This window comes from Chaetodon auriga, chromosome 21 (assembly GCF_051107435.1).
Source record: "Chaetodon auriga isolate fChaAug3 chromosome 21, fChaAug3.hap1, whole genome shotgun sequence".
Classification (NCBI taxonomy): domain Eukaryota; kingdom Metazoa; phylum Chordata; class Actinopteri; order Chaetodontiformes; family Chaetodontidae; genus Chaetodon; species Chaetodon auriga.
The window spans coordinates 8,414,544-8,428,328 of record NC_135094.1 but is presented as its reverse complement, the minus strand read 5'-3'; the positions used below and the strand labels follow the sequence as shown (position 1 = coordinate 8,428,328).

At 43.2% G+C, this 13,785-nt stretch overlaps 1 protein-coding gene across 1 annotated transcript; it reads left to right on the top strand.

Annotated features, from left to right (window-relative positions):
- The first annotated feature begins 7,050 nt into the window (after positions 1-7,050).
- LOC143340141 (phospholipid scramblase 1) lies at positions 7,051-12,783 on the top strand. The gene is made up of 7 exons (XM_076761780.1): positions 7,051-7,135; positions 7,762-7,849; positions 8,817-8,859; positions 8,953-9,173; positions 9,363-9,524; positions 10,055-10,216; positions 10,713-12,783. The coding sequence occupies exons 2-7, from the start codon at positions 7,781-7,783 to the stop codon at positions 10,740-10,742; spliced, it is 687 nt and encodes a 228-aa protein (XP_076617895.1). The 5' UTR covers positions 7,051-7,135; positions 7,762-7,780; the 3' UTR covers positions 10,743-12,783.
- The last annotated feature ends 1,002 nt before the right edge of the window (positions 12,784-13,785 follow it).

The window sequence follows — 13,785 nt, the reverse complement described above, 5'->3', positions numbered from 1 at the left end:
ATTTTTCCTTTTATCGGACTCAGCGTGACGGTGTTTTCCACAATCAAGTTTTACGGTGTGCCAGCAGGACACCGTGTCCACAGGGACTCTGCGGAGAAAGAGGTGAGTACCAGGTGCTGCGAACCCTCTCATGCTATTACCACCACACTGTCATGGCTTTCTGTCCCATTTTACCTTGCGTACACCCACCCCCTCCACCCGCAAGACAAGAGGGTGGCACCACAACAGCTGCATGTTCTGCAGCTTTGTCCACTTACAGCATATTTCATAGTCCTCAAGGATTTTTTTTCCCCCCCTTTCGTTTGGTGAAATGGAGACCGCGTTGTAGCACTAAACATGGAGGACTCATTTTGTGGAGGCAACTTGCGAGCGTAGAGCATAGAGGCACAAAACTAAAATGGAGAGGGGGTGATTTCATTTTTTGGAGGGGGAAGAGAAGGCAGTAGTGTAGGGTTGCAATGCACTGAACAACATTCTCTCCCCAAACATGGACTTGGAGCACCCTCTACCCATCGCAGGTCAAAATGCAGGCCCACTCCAGAGTCCTCCCATTACTACGTCTGTAATTGTCTGGGAGCCAGGCCTCGCTCCTGCGCTCCCCAGAATTTTAACAGAAACCATGAGAGGGGAGGCTTCTTTAAAGGCTTCATCAAGTGTGACCAACCGCCGTCAGCAGTAACCCATGTTATACAGGCCGCAGTTATGACACCCTCAAAGGGCTGCCCCCAAGGAGGCAGGCGACAGGGAGGGGGGTACAAGGGGAACAGGGCCTCAGAAGTTTCCCACCTTCCCTTGAACCGCAGCCGCACACCCTCGGCAGGAGGTGGACAGGGCCAGCTTTGAAAAATAACACCTTTGTGATCCCCGGTGTTTGGGGATGGATCGTGGTCTGCAGATGGCTCCGGATACTCTCTCCACGGACGGATGGGAAAGACAGAGAGCAGACTGAGCTCATCCATTTTCTACCTGAGACAAATGTTTATCAGGAGTCTGACCAAAAAGATACCAGTTAATATGATTTGTAAATATTATTTCAAGTAAGTTTTTGTTTTATTCGACCGGTGTGGTTTCAAGATCACGTGCTTCAACACGACAGAATCGTCCATGCTCAGCATCGCCGACAGCACGTGTGAATATAACACCGAAGAGCTGACGCACAACAGCGATGCTCCACAGTCACAGTGATGAATGCGGGCTGCAATTAAGTTATACGCGAAGCCGCCATCTTTCCGAAAGTTCACACGTGTCCTGCATGTGGCTAGCTAATGGGCATGAGTGCAAACCTAAGAAGCAGACGTAGGAACGGAGAGCCAGCAGAGTTTTGTACAGGCGGGAGTAAATTATTACTGGCCCAGCAATGGTGACAGCGTTTTTCCCTCAGTCTGAGGGAAGAAAACAGCGCGCTGAACTTCTAACCCCAGATTCTGAAATCATTTTTAGCTGCAGTTGACAGTCAGTAACCGGCACTTGACAGCGAGCTCACGAAGGCTGGTGACACTTTCCTGCGGCTCAGCGGGCTCCTCCAGTGATCCAGCCCTCTGCAAAGGTGATCGGCTGTTGTGCTGTTTTTCTTTCCCTCCTCTTGGCTCTCACTATGGAATAGAGCAGGTTTGATCCCCTTTCCACCTCATTTGCATCTGTCTCTCCTCTTGTTCGGCCGCTAGCGTCACATGAAGATCAAATAATTCAAAGGCAAATGTCACAGTATGAACATCTCCTTTTTAGTGACCAGTTAAGGGCCAATAAAAAATATCAGTGACAAAAAATGATGGATTTTACTCAAGCAAAATAGCCGGACTTCTTTCGGTAATGTTACTTCTTTTAAACTTTATTCACATGGGCCTTGTCTTGGAAGGTTTTCTACCCACAAAATTTAATGTGATGATTGTGTTACAGTTTTCAAATAACAACTCGGCTTACAAAGTCAGCGTGAGTGCCAGTCTGGGAGCTCAGTGCAGAAGACAGTGCCTCGCGAAGGCTTGTGTTGCCTCCAAACAGCTGTGGTGCCTCTTTTGTGTTATTTGGAGGGCCTGTTGCCCCGGCTCTATTCAGGGCTTTCACACCAGTCTCACTCACTTCTCACTCCCTGGGTTCCTCCTCACAGGTCATAAATTAAGCAGAGGGAGGGGAGGCTTGAGATCAGAGAAAAAAAGATCAGTCAGGACCTTATTTCAGTTCGGTTTTTATCACTCATTCTGTGATATAACAGCGCCGAAAGACTCGAAGTTTCATAAGCAACAGTAAGAAGCGAACCTGCAGCTCGGAGGGCAATTCTCTGATGTACAGACGAGACAGACAGCGGGTTTGTGAGCTGAGACAGAGCATTTTGGGTTTATCCACTCGGGGCCACACTGCTGTTGACACTCTATGTTATTTTAATGAGTGTTGCGGCGTAGTGGTTAATGTGGCCACAGCTCATGGCTCAGAGGTGCTGTGCATATGTGTGTGTGCATGAGAGACAGAGAGATGGTGGGGGATGGGGGGGGGGGTCACAATATGGTTATGGTGACAAGCGCTGGGATAACTCATAGCGCCTCTCCTGTCACAACAAAGACTACTTGAAGTGAATGAGGTCAGCAGCGACGTACTTTACGGCGACTGGAGGAAGCTTTTGGTGCCGCAGACTTTTCTTTTCCTTCATGTGCTCAGAAGGACTTCAATCTCATTTTCCACTATTCAGATTTTTTTTTTTTTTTTTTTTAATGCATCATGATGGACATATTGTATTCAGTAAGGTCGCCATACTCAACCCAGCAGTGCATACTGTGACAATGACTTAATGACATCAATAGGGGAAATATTGCACAGTTCAGTGGCTTGTATTGCGTGCTATTATCCCTTTGTGAAACAGAAAGATCAAAATTATGAAATATCATGCGACACATGTGGGATCTATTCAGCGGTATCACAAAACTCCCATTGAAAAACGGTTAAATGGCTTTGCATGAGGCTGTGTACAGAACCATATGGACGCCTCCACATCTCCTCATTTCATACATGTTTCTTTTGACATCAATAATGCCTCGGTATCCAGTGGCGTTTGGAACGCATCCAAAACAATTATAAAGTTGCCGTGGAAACTGAGGTCCTGTGCCAGGGTGAGGCATACTGTCTCCGCTCAGATAACCGCATGGAAAGTCACAGCAAACAAAGCACTTGACAGGGGTGCAGAAATGGGAGAAATAAAAAGAGGGAGGGAGGTGAGGGATGGGCAGAGGTGAAGAGACAGAGACGGAATAACAAAAGCGGTGAATGTGGCAAATTTGGACATCCACAGATGATGAAAACACACCCGATAGATCTGCATTTTTTTGTGTGAGCGTGAATTACAGACATATTGCTTCAGAAAACCCTTTGATGTGGACATTTATGAGAGCTATCACTAGAAAAAGTCAGATTTAATGTGACGTTGAGGTTCATTTAAGGGTTAAGTTTAGGCAGCCACAGCAACACTATGTGTGTGTTTGTGTGTGCGTGAATGAACATTATCATGGCAAACTAACACACAAGCCCTCAGTGACACATGCAATTTCGTGTGTGGAACATTGGGACTGGTGTAATGTATTGTAACCTTATGCTAACCTAATGAACAAGAGGATGAAAGCCGTGTAATGGAGGCGTTTTTACATTCATCTTTAGGCGCCTCATTATGCGCCGAATATGACAGCCTCGTTAGGAGTGCACGAAAGATTACCCATGCGGGTAAAGAGCACCACCTTCACGCACGAAAAAAAAAAAAAAAAACAACACACAAACACACAGACAAAACAGGTAGGAATGTAGAGAGCTGAGACTGTACAATTGGTTAACACACACACACACACACGCACACACACACACACGCACACACAAACCCCTGGTGGGAGCAACTGGGCTCTTGGAGTCAGAAAGACAATCTGACCGGCTTTCAAAGACCCCCTGACTGTCCGGTCTGTTTATTCAGATGGGAGCACAGAACGCCACCATTTCAAAGTCATTGCATTACTTTGTTTTGATCTCGCTGATGAAGAACATAAGTTTCACTGCTCTGGTTGGACAGTTGGGGTGAGAAAATGGGCCCTTGATACTCCCAGCAGTTCAGCTCCATGTGATGTAGCGTCTTTAAAGCTTAATTAAATACATACCTAAAAAATTAAAATATATAGCCGTTATAGCAATAAGCAAAAATTGAATACATTTGTTTGTTTGCACAGCAGAAAACACACTACTTACTGTGTATGCAGTCTTTTCTAGGCTATGTCAGGTCACTACAGGCAATTACTGTAACATGAATCAATTAAAACATGTTTTTGGTTGTCTGTGCCTGAAGTGTCAGCAGATCTGTGTGCGAGTCATCATTTGTTCTCATTAGTGTTTCATAGAGAAATCAGTAGCGCTTGAGGAAATCAGGTAATTTGTATTCGCAAATAAGGATACTCGACCCAACAACGTCACGTCATTTGTAACAGAGTAGTAAGTGTAATTGTGTGTGTGTGTGTGTGTGTGTGTGTGTGTGTGTGTGTGTGTGCGGTGTGTGCATCAGTGTGTGTCTATTTGTGACCATTTTGTTTTACAGTGAAAAGGCAATTTCTGCATTAGTCTCAGTAATGGCCATGAGGCCGAGCATCATTAGCTCAACACTGCCCTCCAGTGGACACACAGCATAACGCCTCACACGTGAAGTTCAAGTGCACGTCTGCTGTTTGTGAAGGTTTTTCTCTTTATCATGTAGTTTTTCTTACTGCATTAAGGTTTCTAACTCTCAGTCTCTCAGATATTATGGGACACAAAGTGGCGCGAGACTGAACAAATGAACTTTAATATTGCGTTGCTTCTTGTTTTTGACAGCTTTGCTCAGCTTCTTATTGCATGCGAATAAAAGGTGATATTCTTCTTCTTTCAGTTGCATGAGTGACGATGCAGTTCATAGGTTCAAGTTTTGGCTTGTTTTGTTTTTTTTTTTTTTACTTGATCATATTTCACATGTGGCGCAAGTGGTGGAGATTTCCCATGTGCCTTTTGTGTAAGGAATTTGATTCTTTCTCCAGATTACTGTTAGCATTGATTATATCAGATACTATCGGATGAGAAGAATGAGCCTCGAGCTAAAAGGGTGATACTTTCAAAACGGCAGAGCGATCTGGTGGAGAGCTGACAAAATAATCTTGGATTATTGACAGAATAATCAATCTCCAGCCAAAAGAAAAAAAAAGACGAGGTGATTCACTTCAAGAAAACAAACACTTCTTAGAAACTGCCATCAAAGCTTGAGGGCTGCCAGGAGGTTACATCATCTGAACGTCCTCTACCTACAGCCGCCCTCCCGTTAATGAACAGAGCACAAGAAATGAAACTAACAAGACGAGAGTGAAGCTCACATAAGCAGACCATAATGCTCACAACTTAGTGAACACACTTTGTACCATACCCTCCCATCTTTGTTTCCCAGGGTTAGGGTTACCACACCAACACCCCCCACATACTGTGCCTATACTCTGTCCCCGAACCCAGCTGCTGCTTCACTCTCTGATCTATGTGCAAACATTTCCAGGTAACTTTTACCTTCATGTCTCTGCTGCTTGTGTGTGCAGCTGAGTGACATGGGGTGCAGCCTTGTGGTCACGGCTGTTAACAGTTATCCCCCCACAGCCCTGCAGGAACAGCAGAGCTATGGTCTCTCTCATAACATGCAATTTGCTAGAATACAGTAGACGCAACACATACATTTCTTGACATCCGATAGTATAAATACACAGAGGAGCAAGGCTATTCCTGAAGCATGGAGTTCACTCAGTCTTTGTGTGTTGTATCCACACATATTCCACATATATATTGTGTAAATGTGTTTTTAGGATTTTTATGTGTTGTTGTTTATTCCATGTATGTCCGAATAACCTGCACAGACTCAAATTCTGACTGTTAGGAAGGGTTATGGGTATACCTGCAGGGATATCAATAACACCATCTTCTAAAAACATTTGAATAAACTCATCTTTAACAGCATCTTCAAGGCCAAACATCCATTACTATATTTTTTTTACCCGACAAAGCCCGACATTGTCGTATGGATGGAAAACTTTTAGACACGAGAACACTAATAAACTCATCAAAAACTGTGAATTAATAACACGAGTACATCAGAAAACATGCAGAACCATCTCGGAAATAACACGACTATCTGGGAAGACACAACAAAAACTCATCTCATAGCTTAATCGCAGCTTTTAAAAAGTACTCTTGCTGTATGCGCCCGGAAAAAAAAGGACTCCTCGACAGTAAAATTGTGCCTTAATGGACTGATCAGTGCAGCACAGTGGAAAGAGTGAGGTTCCTGTTGAAAGATTCAGCTGCACAGTTCAACAGTCTGATCTGCCAGCTTCAAATGGACTTCAACCCTCAGTCATCACCACGCACAAGTCATGTTTTCTTTTCCACGTCACCTTTCATATTTAGCTGGGTGAAGTCTGTGCGTGACTGAATGTCTGGATATGTGTGGTGGGGCAGGTATGAGGAGGCAGGGAGCAGATCCACTTTAATCTTGGGGTGAAAATATTCCAACTTCCAACTTTTTATTAAATCACGTGCATTTTAATGATACAAAAACTGATTTGCAACAATAGAAATCCTCAAAAATGGCCCAACTGTAACTGATAAGGTTTATTATGAGCCTTTTGTAGAATATTGTGCTGCACATGTAATGTGAGATAACACTGCAGAGACTTTTCACTCTGCTATATTTGTGGCATCCAAAATACAAAAAAAAAAACCAACCCAAAATCAGAAATTTCTAATCACCACAAATATTCCTGAAACACACACCCTGAAGAAAAGAAAAAAAAACTTTGAAGGCTGTAATGTGTTCCTCTTCATCAGAAATCCTGGAGAAACTGAGCTGATCAATGCTCAGATTATGCTGTCTACACTGCAGGCTGTGTGATTACACAGACTGGCACTAACTCATAGTCCGACATGTTCTATTATGTTTGTTCTAGTCTACCCTGCTCTGCTCTGTTGAGTGCTGTTCTATGCTCCCGTGCTATCATTGGCGCATGGATATGGGAAGTGGGATGACGTCGACCAATGAGATTATAGGTTTATTCCATAGTCCTGGTTCCGGAGTGGCCTGTTATTATATTAAGTAGCAGGTGAAATATCGGTGAGTAATTGTGTTTCTGATGAAGCAGCTGTCTGTGTCGTGGTTGTCATGAACGGTGCTGACTTTAATGTAAGCGTTAACGATGAGCTCGTCGCTTTTAAAAGGCGTCGTCTCCGTTGGACGGGAAGTAGGCGCGTCAAACCTCGGCGTGCGCTCTCCTCACCAGCAGACCAAACATCCACAAGCAGGAAACATCCCAGTTTTAACACAGTGGGTCACATAGATCCGCACTGACAGGCTGGAGGCGGCCGGGGTCGCTTGTGTTGGCTTTGGGCCTGTTGCAAACAAACGCACTAAGAGGATTTCTCACGGTGTGGTCTTCCCGTCACAAGCCCCGTCACTTCCAGCAAGATTATGTGCGTCGCCCACCATGTAAGGTCTGCAGCCGCTGCCCTGCGCTGTGGACGAGCTGCTCGTTTACGCACCAAAAAGCGTGTGAACGCGACGGCAGGAAGCACAAGGGGGGGTCCAGGCTGTCCTGTTAACTTTACAGGACAGCTCAGACAGACAGAAGAACAAGAAGTGCTGTGCATCTGCCGCGATGTGTCTCCATTTGTTTATGAGTGTCACCTACATGAGCACAAGATGGCGCTAAATCTCATGTAAACTATTCCATTTATCAATAGGTCTCCCTCGTCTGATACAATGAACATGTACGCTGTGCCCAGCCCGGGAATACCAGGCTGTCCACCGGGGTTAGAATACCTGACTCAGGTAAGGAATAAAGGCCCGTGGACTCAGTGCCAAAAGACTGTGAACTCTGGTTATGTGTTTATCAAGGATCACATTGCCTTTCTTTAATTATTTAACACTCAGGATACAATATCACCACCAAGCCCAGAGCACAGCAGAAACTACAGGAGCAGCTAGCTGATACCATGACCCCATTCAAACTAAGTACTTTTAAAACATATTTCACACCTAAATGTGAAGACACAGATGTTGTAATGCACATCTGCAGACTGGAAGCACAGAAACCAGAGAAAACTACAAACAGGTCCACTGAAAAAACAAGTGACTGCACTGCACCACAGGGATAACCTGTTTTAACCAGTGCTGGACGAAGTATCCAGATCCTTTACTGAAGTAAAAGTACTAATTACACACTGTGAAAATACTACAAGTAAAAGCATGAAAGTATAATCTGCAAAATGTACTTGAAGTATCAAAAGTAAAGGTAAATATCAGATGTTTTTGGATTAATATTACCGCTGCATTAATGCATGTGTTGTATTTTACTGCGGCAGATGTTTAAGGTTGAGCCACTTTTAACTGCTTTATATACTTTTGGGTAGTTTGATCTATAACAGTGCATCATAACGTTTAAGATCACGTGTTGTTTATCGCAAAGCTTCACATTCAAAATCACTAAATTTGGAGATGCGTGATTTTCACTGAACAGGAAGGGTGTGGAAATTTGTAATCTGAAAAGTAAGAAGTAACTAAAGCTGATGGACAAATGTAGTGGAGTAAAAAGTACCATATTTGCCTCTGAGATGCTGTGGAGCAGAAGTGTAAAGTCACAAATATGGACATGCTCAAGTCGCCATCTTTTAGTGGCTGGATGCAAAAAGTGAGCATGTTTATGCCAACTTCTCTTGTGCCTCCACTGAACTGCTGCACCTAAAAGACAAACATGCGTTGATTTGACTCTGCTGTCTGTGGTTTCCTGGTTTTCTAGGTGGACCAGCTGCTCGTCAAACAGAAAGTTGAGCTTGTTGAAGGTACGTAAACACTCAGAGAAAATCTGTCACTGATGCTGCTGGCTCTGCTCGGCCCAGCGATGACATCTTCACGCATGTTGTCCGTCCACGCAGCCCTCGTCGGTTTCGAAAGCAACAACAAGTACGAGGTCCGCAACGTCATGGGCCAGAATGTGTTCTACGCCGTCGAGGAGAACGACTGCCTGAGTCGACAGTGCTGCGGTCCCCTGCGCTCCTTCACCATCCACGTCCTCGACAATTTTGGCCAAGAGATCATCACCGTCACCAGGCCGCTTAAGTGCATGTCTTGCTTCTTCCCTTGTTGTCTACAAGAGGTGAGTTACACCACTTTGAGACAGACGCTCTCACTCTGTGTCCCTGAAATTACAGTGCTCCAGGCGGTTCACCACATCATCGTTGTTTACACTTGACGGCGTCTGGTTTTACATGTCCCTTTATAACACAATTTCTTGTGAGGATGTGACTACAAATCACCCTCTTTTCTCCCATGATTTCGCTCACAGCTGGAGGTGCAGGCTCCCCCTGGTAACACAGTTGGGTATGTTATGCAACAGTGGCACCCGTTCTCGCCTAAATTCATCGTTGCGAACGAACACTCCGAGCCTGTGCTGAAGATCCACGGGCCCTTCTGTGGATGGAGCTGCCTTCCAGATGTTGACTTTGAGGTGGGTTTATCCGAACACAGAAATCCATTAAATCTGTGAAAACATAACAGGACGCGGTAACATTCTCACCCTCTGGACCTTTTTTTTTTTTTTTTTTATTTTGGTAAGGGATCCTCCTCATGCTCGGAAGCAGGAAATATGTTTCCAATCAGAGCAGCTGTAGCTCGGATGAAGCCATCGCACAGGGCATGCTCTTGTGTGGTACAGTGTGGCCATTGTTCCACGGCTCAGCTGGTTTTATTAGATTGAGCTGTGGAGGGGATTTGGGTCAGTGATACGGACCTTTTACCAGGCCCAGAGGAGGGGTAACTGAAGCATGATATTACCATCCCGGTTCTTCCCTAGCAGCTTTGAAGTCATCATGGGGATACAAAACTCAAGTTACTGTGGCAGCGGGCAAAAAGATGAAATTGGACGGGATTATGAATCGCTCCATGATCTCCCTCCAATAACAGCAAACAAGTTTAGGGATTGATCTCCGTCCTAGTGCAACACATGCCAGCGTTCTCCTCTTCTCTGTAACTCTGCAGATTTTGACAATGGATGAAGTCAGTAAGATTGGGAAAATCAGCAAGCAGTGGACAGGACTTCTTCGGGAAGCATTCACAGATTCAGACAACTTTGGTATCCAGTTCCCCATGGATCTGGATGTGAAAATAAAGGCTGTCATGATCGGCGCGTGCTTTCTCATTGTAAGTGCAGTAATCAGCATTTTTATGTGTCCTTCGTTGTTGATCAACATGTCAAAAAAAAAACACAAATTATAGTGAAATTTGCAAAAATCAGAGTAGCTGTTGTGGCTGATACAGATGCAGCAGCCTCATTTGACCCAGCTTTCATGAGGAATTATGTGTTTCTCTATGCTGGTAGTCAGAAATTTCATGTACCCACCACTTAATGTACCACTTAGCCCACATTTTGTGGGAAATGTGACCTGAAACAACCCCAATCACTACAAATGCAAAACAGCTTGTCAGAGCTATGTTCTGCAGTGGCACGAGTCACATTAGCTAAAATGCTTAAATGCTAAATGTTCAGCATGTTTTCACAGTTAGTCTGGCAGTGACATGTCACTGGGCTGTTATATGGCTGATATATGGTATTTTAACTGCAATTAGACATTAGATCTGTGTCAATTTAATGCCTGTGCCCCTCTATTAACACCTCCTTCTTCTTCTTTCCACACAGGATTTCATGTTTTTTGAGACCACTAACTAGGAGCCAAACAGGATATCCATGTAATCGTACAACATTCCTGGAAGAACGAGGCCACAAAGCCATACCGATCAGTCCCAAATGCCCTAACATAGAACAACCTTCAAATGTCTAAAGTTTAAAGAAAGTACCCAAAGGTACCTACATGTCACAACTTTGCATGAACAACGAAATAGAAGGTTTGTTTTGGTCGTAGCTGCTCAGGTTGGTTGTTGAAACAGTGAAGTGTTTTTAGACGATGCTTTTCAGGAGGTTTTCATTTGTGTTTACATTATGGTCGCTGAGGCCATCTGGGCCCAGACCCTTTAGTAACGACTAAAAAAACGAACAAACAGACAAACTTGAAGGATAATATCCATATACAAAAAATGAAAAGGGAATACATTAGAGGCAAGTGCTACTGTAGAGCTTCGTGAGAGGAAGATAGCTTTGGTGAGGATGCAAAGAGGTCAGCCAAATAGTACGTTAATGTGTAATTTGGTCATAGTAAAGATGTTAATTTCTATAGAACACTATGCTCGTAGCTATATTGTGTGAGAACTGAAGGACTCGTGATGCAGTAGTTGGTAGTTCAGATATCCGATGCTCTTATTTATTGATTTATATCTGGTCTGTTAAACAATTTGTCAACATAGAGACAATGTGTGTGTGTGTGTGTGTGTGTGTGTACTGCTTTGTGTGCGCGTTTGTGTGTCCGTGTGCTACACGCGTACTTGTGTGCGAACTGAAACGTAAACTATCATAAGATTCAATAATGTCTTCGCTGCCATAATAATTATGCATTGTCAAGCCGGAGGAGGCTGTTTACTGGGGAGCAGATGGGTAATGGCTTGAGCTGCTGTCCCAGGCTTGTCCACAAGAGGGCGCTGGCTTTTCATTTAAGAAAAACCCCACACAGCTTATGCCATAGGTTTTTATTCAGATATTAGTGTCTGGTGACATTGTACGTTTCTGGACAAACTCAGGTTGATGCATGCTTCTGTATTATAGTGTTGGATACTGCTGGCTCCAGGAATTACACACCTGCACCTGATACTATGAAGATTAAGATTTTGGTTGTGGTTTTGTACGTCCAGTCATCTAAATATCAGTGTTTGCGTACATTTTCTAGAATATCAACTTAATTTTGATCTTGCTCACCATTACATTACACACGGTGTGACAGCTTTACATGTATCTAAAATGCTAAAAACCCTAATTTACTATAAAATGGGCACTGATGTTGCAGTGCACCGTGCTTCATTGTGAAATTGAAATTTGAGTATGACCATCAGTCTGATTAGGGATGGTAAAGTATTGTAGCAAAGACATTATCTACTGTGTTCTTTTGTAGCATCATGATAAAAAGTGTTTTTCGCCGCATGTGTGTCATCTGTGGTTCTGCAAACCGGGAAATAACATCCATCTTAAGTCAATTATGAATAGATATTCAGTCTTAAAAGTCTTGGGCTTTTATTTTTGTAAAAAAAATAGGACTGCCAGTTAGACGAGCTAACGTTTCCAGTGTGGAGTTAAATTTTCTTGCGTCAACAGTGTTGGATGCTGCCTTTAATACACACCGACTCTAAGTGAATTTATCTCACCTGTTTATGAGCAGCGGCTTGATTTTGAGGCTAAATATATGATTGAATGCTTTCGATGGAGTTTTGTTTTTGCAGGCTTTTCTGTTTTCATGGCTTCTTGTTGAGAAACTTTAGGTACATTTGAATGACATCGTTGCTATTTAGATGAACGTGATCATTTGACATGTCTCGTTTGGTTGAACGTGTTAATAGTATAAGATGCTGGTGCTACATCCTCTGAAGGCTCTTTGATTGTGTTTAAAAGCCAAAAATTAAAGTCAGAATGTGATACAAAGGGGATTTAGCTATTCCCAGTCCGTTATATATTTAAAAACAGTTTAAGTACTTATTCTTCTACTTTTGCACTAATACTGTGAACTAATAAAACATTTAGTCATGCAATGATTGCAAACAACCTCTGAGCTAAGCTTAAATTGTGCAAATAGTCCTTGGAAACACTTCAATAAAAAATAATATTGTGATGTGTGCAGTTCTTTTGATTTTTGTTTCTTCATTTACCAAATCCATTTGGCATGAAACACTGATCCTCAAAACACAGTCACTATCAGGGGCTATCAGTCCTTCTTTCAGTGCAGCTTGTAACTATGAGCGTTACATGGTCAGACCACTGAGTCTTGCTTGGTAATTAGTTCAGTGCTCTGCCTACTGTAATTGCCACCTTCACCCTTTTAAAGCAATTTTTCTTGTGAAATGTTAATTTTTTTTAATTTTTTTTTTTTTCTTTAGGAGGGGCGCCTGAAAAAAATCTGGCTTGCAGAGTAATTGATTGGACCGATTACTTCAAACATAGATGTCCTTGAGGGATAACATGAAAAAGGAAATGAGAACATTTAATTTTTCTGCACTTTTCAAGTAAGCCGTTAACCTGAAGCAGTTAACCTTGGGTGTGACCTAAAGAACTCGCATTTAAAACGGCCTTTTAAAGCTTTTTTTAATCACACATCAATGAAAAGAGCTACTTTGGGACTGAGTAAAGAGCACGGTTGCTGTTTCTGCAGTTTGGAGCAGCTCATACAGTAGTTTTTCACAGAGTGTTATGTCTGAGGAGCAGAAGCACCTTTTCATGACAGATTAAAAAGTCCCTGTTTTGGAAGTATTCTCCAGGGACTCGTGTCAGCGCGTTCATTGACACTGTCAATACTCCTCTGTGTTGAACGCTCGTTCTTCTAATCCGAAACATTCAAGACCACAGCTCACATTTAAATTTTCTATCTCAGACGTTCTGAAGAATTTAATTTCAGTGAGTCATGGCAAATACCACATTTTGGGATAATGATGGATTTCACACGTTGCATGGCATGCTTTTCTGGAATATATGATGCAGCAGTGCCATGGTTAATGAAGCTGTGGTTGGAAAACAATGCGAACTGTGGAGGCACTACATGGATAGAGATGATGTCTTGTTCCATTTTCTCGTGATCAGGAGAACATTTTTACTCCACGGCCAAACCGCTCCAGGGACA